A 6,458-nucleotide genomic window follows, 5' to 3' on the forward strand; every position below is an offset into this window, starting at 1 on the left:
ATTAGTTTCCCAATTTCTCAGGTATCTCTTCTGTAACTGTGGGGGGGGACACTAGGAACTGGGGTCTCAAGTTTAGTCGGCCAACTGGTCACCAGCATCTCGAGCCTATCTGTTGATAGTCCATTCATTAGATCTCGAGGAATACCCTTTTGCAGGCCCAGGGTCCACAGTCTATTACGTTTGTGAGCAATGTTTCGCCTACCTGTTCTTACTGGCAATGAAACCTTTTCCATTCTATTAAGTTTCGGGCTAGGTGGCCTAGGAGCAAGGGTGGCTGCTGCAAGCCTTACTCCCTTTGGCTCAAATTTACTGGTAGAAGCCACGGGCCCAAATTTCCTTTCATAATTAATCAACTCTTGGGCAACCTCCCCCCATGTCCATACCTTAAAACCAGACTGTAAAGAGCCTGAAGTACTAGCTCCTTCTAAAGCAGCTCGAGCTCTCTCTCCCTGGGACATGGCCTGTATTTTACCTTGTAACTGTATACCAATAGGTTTCAGCGATTCTGGAAGCCCCCTAATTAAAGGAGTCATCCTTTCAGGATCAACAGGCATCATCATGGGGGATTCGTGCCGTGGCTGCAGTTTCCTGTCATACATCATTTGCAGACAGGCAGCCTTTTGAACACTTTCAACCAATTGGTCAATTGTCCCATTAATAGCAAGAGGGTCTCCCCTTTCTAAAGGGTTGAGACCACCAGCCCAGTAAGCAGCCCTCTGTGTTAGGGACCAGGGAGCACGGTTATTACCAGTAGTCAAAAATACTCCTGGCCCCCAATAACCCTCAGCCTCCTTTTCGGTTAACATTATTTGGTCTCCACCAGTTAAGCTGACTCTCCATACATATTCTGTTTCTGATTCCCTTGGAGAGCGGCTAAAATCTTTTTTCAGTTTAGCTAATTCAGTGGCAGAAAAGGGAATTTCTTTAACATTCATTTGAGGATCCAGATCCTCTCCATTATCAAAGGTATATTCTGTTTTTATTAGAGGGCGCAGAGGGGCTATTGGGGTTTCAAACTTATTAAAATTTTCTTTCGCTTCTTTTAGTTCTTCCTGAGGATACAGTTTTTCTTGTGGTGTACCATGAAAATCAGTGTCACCCGTATCTTTATATGTTAAAATTTCCTTAAAAGCCATTTGTAACAAGGCCGAATTATGTCTCTCTCTTTCCAATTGTACTTCTAGATTTCCAATTTGGTTTTGCAAGGCTTTCACGAGTTCCTGGGTTGTTTTAACTGTTTCTTGTAACGACTGTATAGTCCGGTTTTCCGCCTCAAACTGCTGATCTCGGAACTCCACAGCTGCTTTTAAAGCAGCACCGAGCACTGCACAAATAAATGATTTGCCTTTCCCGGCTCGGGTACGAGCCCCATGTTGTAAAACACAAATACGGTCAGAAACAGCCTGCAAGTTATACCAATTTTCACGTGCCCAGTCCATCCCTGATGACGATGGCCGAGACGCGTGCTTTTCAAGGATATCAAACAACATATTTTCACCTTCCATATCAAATGTAATTTTACTCACAACAAAATCTACAGGCAACGAAATCTACACTGAGGGAGGAGGAGACTCCTTATCTCCTCAGAGAGGCAAACACTTAACAAAACCAACAACTGCTCAAAACACTCCTTTACACAAAAGACCAAACGACTCAATCAACACTTCCAAAGAAAGTGCAAACACCTCAATTGGTCCTGGCTATCCTGTCAAGCCACAACGAAAAACTTCAACCTTCAAGCAACAAAAGTTAGAAATAACTTCTAAGTTTCTCAAAAGCAATAAACTTCTTGGAGAAGCACACACCACTTCCCCAAGAGGCGCACACACAAAACTTTAAAACCAAAGGTACGTCACAAGATACTTAAAAACCACCACAATGCAAAATAGTCTTCCCGGGGAGGCACACACGTGTAAAACAAAAGCAAAATAGTCAAAATTAATCTATACGTCCCCGAGAGGTATACACGTAAGAAAGAAAGTTTCAGAATGTGGAGCGGTCTTCCTGGAGAGGTGCTCACGTCAAAGAAAGTTATCAAATTTATCGCTCCTTGCAACTCCAGGAGAAAGAGACAGAAAAGTTTTAGAGAAACTGGAAGGACAACACTCTCACGACGAGTATCCTGCCGACTACGCCAATAAAAAATGTCTCGCTCCAATTTAGGAGTGAGGCAAAGGTTCTTTTGATATGTTATGCCCGGCGTGAGATTAAGAAGAAGAACATTCAAATGTTGATCCGACCAGTTTATTAGAAATAATAGACAATTGAGAGGATGGGGAAGGGAGAGCGGTGAATGCCAAAATTAGGGTGATGGGGAAGGGAAAGTAGGCGATAGAAAAAGGTAGAAAAGAGCAAGAATTACGTTAAAGCGGGGAATAGTCACCTCCTGGAAGCAGCAGCGTCCTGGAGCACGTTGTTAACGTTGGTCCGGGGCAAAATAAGCGTAGGGGAGAGCAGCAGCGAAGTAGCAGGCCGCAGATCGATGAAACGCAGAGAAGATGGTCAGAGTAGCGAGGTCTTGGGAGGCAGAATCTCGGGCAGCGAGGTCCCACGAAGCAAAGTGTCGAGCAGCACTCCCAGAAGAGATAGTAGGCAGCAGTAGGACAACGGTGGAGGGATCTGAGGTCAGATACCTAGAAACCCACAAACCGTGGTTTGTCCGTGCCCTTTTTATACTTCTTTCCAGCCTTCCAGACATTTCTGGACAGCTCGGGTCAGAGTCTTGTGATTTCCTCAGAGATGTCAATCTTCCTTGAGATGGGCCAACACCACTTAAGACCACTTAAGGGCCATTAGTCCTCAGAGATGGCCACCTTCCTTGAGATAGGCCAACACAAAAAGACCACTTAAGGGCCATTGATCAGTATCTTATCTCCCTTTCATAGCTCCCGGACTTGTCAATCTCCTAAACAAAGGGATTTCTCGAACCTTGGTTCCTGTGTATTTCAGACAAAGGCAGTCCTGGAACCTTGGCCAGGATTTGCCTGAACTTGTCCATTTCAGCAAACTTTGAGACAGTACTGGAAAAACATGGCTTCTCACACCACCCCGTGACTCAAAGTTTGCTTAAAAAATAGGCCACTGGTGATCCAGGATGGTGAGAAAAAGATAGCAAGCATGAGGAAAAACAGAGAGGGAAGGGGAATCAATATGTTTCATGCAATCATTACAAAGGATTTTTCCTGCTTGGTTACAAATGTTGCGCGGATGTGCTGGACTTTCTCATCACTTGATGAGGTTACAAAATACATAGAAGATACAACATGTCGAATAAGTTGAACAAAACATGGTATCATACATGGAAGAAACAGTAGAGTTGCGACAACACACAATAGATAAACATGGTATCATACATGGAAGAAACAGTAGAGTTGCGACAACACAAATCATAAAAGTAATCCCAGAAACATACACATCTCTTGTCAAAACTCAGACACTTTCCAACAACTGTGTTTTGGATGGAACTCCTGAACTGATGTGTTACTGAAAAGCATCAGTGCAAAGGGTTTTATGATAAATTTTACTTTTGTGACTACATCTAAAAGATATTAGATGAGTCCCATTGCTCACTTCCCAATTCGTTAATAATTTGGAAACACCATGGAGGAGTTACATGCAAATCACAATCAGTTTAACCAAAAGGGGTGAAAGAAGGGGTCAGAAGGAATTATACCACTGTGCAGGAAGTGCCAGAAAGCCAGGATGATCTGAAAAAACAAAAATCTGAACCAAATTGTGAAGTTTTAACAGATCCAAGGACTGATATCAATCACAACCCACAACAAACCAAAACATAATATTATTGCTTCTAGCATGATCACATCTTCAATTTTTCTGTCACAAAACACAAATGGTTAAAATCAGCTATAAGCCATTCTGTTCAGTCAGTGTCCCACGGGAATCTTCTGAAAAATAAAACAAGACAACAACTTGCCCTTTTGGGGCTTTGTTAATACAATTAAAAAAAAAACGAGGGAACAATTCGGTGAGAATATGTTTTACATTCCTTGTTTAGGGGTGTCCTTAGCCTTCCAAGGATTCTTGTTAAGGTATTTCATTAATGTTAGGGGAATTGTCCTCAGGTTAGCTGAGTCAATTGACACAGGCTGGCCAGTGTTTCCCTAGTTTATCAGTTTAACTGTATTGTGACTCACAGGGGTAGCTGGTAGGAGTGGTGAGGCCTTGGGACAGAAGGTGTTAAATGGTGAATCTTCTCCTTTTGTTGTGAGCTTTCTAACAAACATCCACCCTTCCCCCCCCCCCCCCCCCCCCAGCTCACTTGAGGAGGGTGAAGGAATTAGTTTCCCAATTTCTCAGGTATCTCTTCTGTAACTGTGGGGGGGGACACTAGGAACTGGGGTCTCAAGTTTAGTCGGCCAACTGGTCACCAGCATCTCGAGCCTATCTGTTGATAGTCCATTCATTAGATCTCGAGGAATACCCTTTTGCAGGCCCAGGGTCCACAGTCTATTACGTTTGTGAGCAATGTTTCGCCTACCTGTTCTTACTGGCAATGAAACCTTTTCCATTCTATTAAGTTTCGGGCTAGGTGGCCTAGGAGCAAGGGTGGCTGCTGCAAGCCTTACTCCCTTTGGCTCAAATTTACTGGTAGAAGCCACGGGCCCAAATTTCCTTTCATAATTAATCAACTCTTGGGCAACCTCCCCCCATGTCCATACCTTAAAACCAGACTGTAAAGAGCCTGAAGTACTAGCTCCTTCTAAAGCAGCTCGAGCTCTCTCTCCCTGGGACATGGCCTGTATTTTACCTTGTAACTGTATACCAATAGGTTTCAGCGATTCTGGAAGCCCCCTAATTAAAGGAGTCATCCTTTCAGGATCAACAGGCATCATCATGGGGGATTCGTGCCGTGGCTGCAGTTTCCTGTCATACATCATTTGCAGACAGGCAGCCTTTTGAACACTTTCAACCAATTGGTCAATTGTCCCATTAATAGCAAGAGGGTCTCCCCTTTCTAAAGGGTTGAGACCACCAGCCCAGTAAGCAGCCCTCTGTGTTAGGGACCAGGGAGCACGGTTATTACCAGTAGTCAAAAATACTCCTGGCCCCCAATAACCCTCAGCCTCCTTTTCGGTTAACATTATTTGGTCTCCACCAGTTAAGCTGACTCTCCATACATATTCTGTTTCTGATTCCCTTGGAGAGCGGCTAAAATCTTTTTTCAGTTTAGCTAATTCAGTGGCAGAAAAGGGAATTTCTTTAACATTCATTTGAGGATCCAGATCCTCTCCATTATCAAAGGTATATTCTGTTTTTATTAGAGGGCGCAGAGGGGCTATTGGGGTTTCAAACTTATTAAAATTTTCTTTCGCTTCTTTTAGTTCTTCCTGAGGATACAGTTTTTCTTGTGGTGTACCATGAAAATCAGTGTCACCCGTATCTTTATATGTTAAAATTTCCTTAAAAGCCATTTGTAACAAGGCCGAATTATGTCTCTCTCTTTCCAATTGTACTTCTAGATTTCCAATTTGGTTTTGCAAGGCTTTCACGAGTTCCTGGGTTGTTTTAACTGTTTCTTGTAACGACTGTATAGTCCGGTTTTCCGCCTCAAACTGCTGATCTCGGAACTCCACAGCTGCTTTTAAAGCAGCACCGAGCACTGCACAAATAAATGATTTGCCTTTCCCGGCTCGGGTACGAGCCCCATGTTGTAAAACACAAATACGGTCAGAAACAGCCTGCAAGTTATACCAATTTTCACGTGCCCAGTCCATCCCTGATGACGATGGCCGAGACGCGTGCTTTTCAAGGATATCAAACAACATATTTTCACCTTCCATATCAAATGTAATTTTACTCACAACAAAATCTACAGGCAACGAAATCTACACTGAGGGAGGAGGAGACTCCTTATCTCCTCAGAGAGGCAAACACTTAACAAAACCAACAACTGCTCAAAACACTCCTTTACACAAAAGACCAAACGACTCAATCAACACTTCCAAAGAAAGTGCAAACACCTCAATTGGTCCTGGCTATCCTGTCAAGCCACAACGAAAAACTTCAACCTTCAAGCAACAAAAGTTAGAAATAACTTCTAAGTTTCTCAAAAGCAATAAACTTCTTGGAGAAGCACACACCACTTCCCCAAGAGGCGCACACACAAAACTTTAAAACCAAAGGTACGTCACAAGATACTTAAAAACCACCACAATGCAAAATAGTCTTCCCGGGGAGGCACACACGTGTAAAACAAAAGCAAAATAGTCAAAATTAATCTATACGTCCCCGAGAGGTATACACGTAAGAAAGAAAGTTTCAGAATGTGGAGCGGTCTTCCTGGAGAGGTGCTCACGTCAAAGAAAGTTATCAAATTTATCGCTCCTTGCAACTCCAGGAGAAAGAGACAGAAAAGTTTTAGAGAAACTGGAAGGACAACACTCTCACGACGAGTATCCTGCCGACTACGCCAATAAAAAATGTCTCGCTCCAATTTA

At 43.2% G+C, this 6,458-nt stretch overlaps 2 protein-coding genes across 2 annotated transcripts; both read right to left on the bottom strand.

Moving 5' to 3' along the window:
• LOC140248761 (uncharacterized) lies at positions 1–1,868 on the bottom strand. Its single transcript, XM_072329781.1, has one exon. It carries the CDS (start codon positions 1,503–1,505, stop codon positions 18–20), a length of 1,488 nt encoding a protein of 495 aa, XP_072185882.1. The 5' UTR covers positions 1,506–1,868; the 3' UTR covers positions 1–17.
• A 1,420-nt stretch (positions 1,869–3,288) lies between these two features.
• Positions 3,289–6,164, bottom strand: LOC140248578 (uncharacterized). Its single transcript, XM_072329417.1, has one exon. The coding sequence runs from the start codon at positions 5,799–5,801 to the stop codon at positions 4,314–4,316; it is 1,488 nt and encodes a 495-aa protein (XP_072185518.1). The 5' UTR covers positions 5,802–6,164; the 3' UTR covers positions 3,289–4,313.
• Positions 6,165–6,458: the final 294 nt, after the last annotated feature.

Source organism: Excalfactoria chinensis, chromosome 2 (genome assembly GCF_039878825.1).
Source record: "Excalfactoria chinensis isolate bCotChi1 chromosome 2, bCotChi1.hap2, whole genome shotgun sequence".
Taxonomy (NCBI): Eukaryota; Metazoa; Chordata; class Aves; order Galliformes; family Phasianidae; genus Excalfactoria; species Excalfactoria chinensis.

What these genes read in the sequence shown, in the direction of transcription:
- LOC140248761 (XM_072329781.1), bottom strand. Translation starts at nt 1,505, where the DNA reads ATGGAAGGTGAAAATATGTTGTTTGATATCCTTGAAAAGCACGCGTCT.
- LOC140248578 (XM_072329417.1), bottom strand. Translation starts at nt 5,801, where the DNA reads ATGGAAGGTGAAAATATGTTGTTTGATATCCTTGAAAAGCACGCGTCT.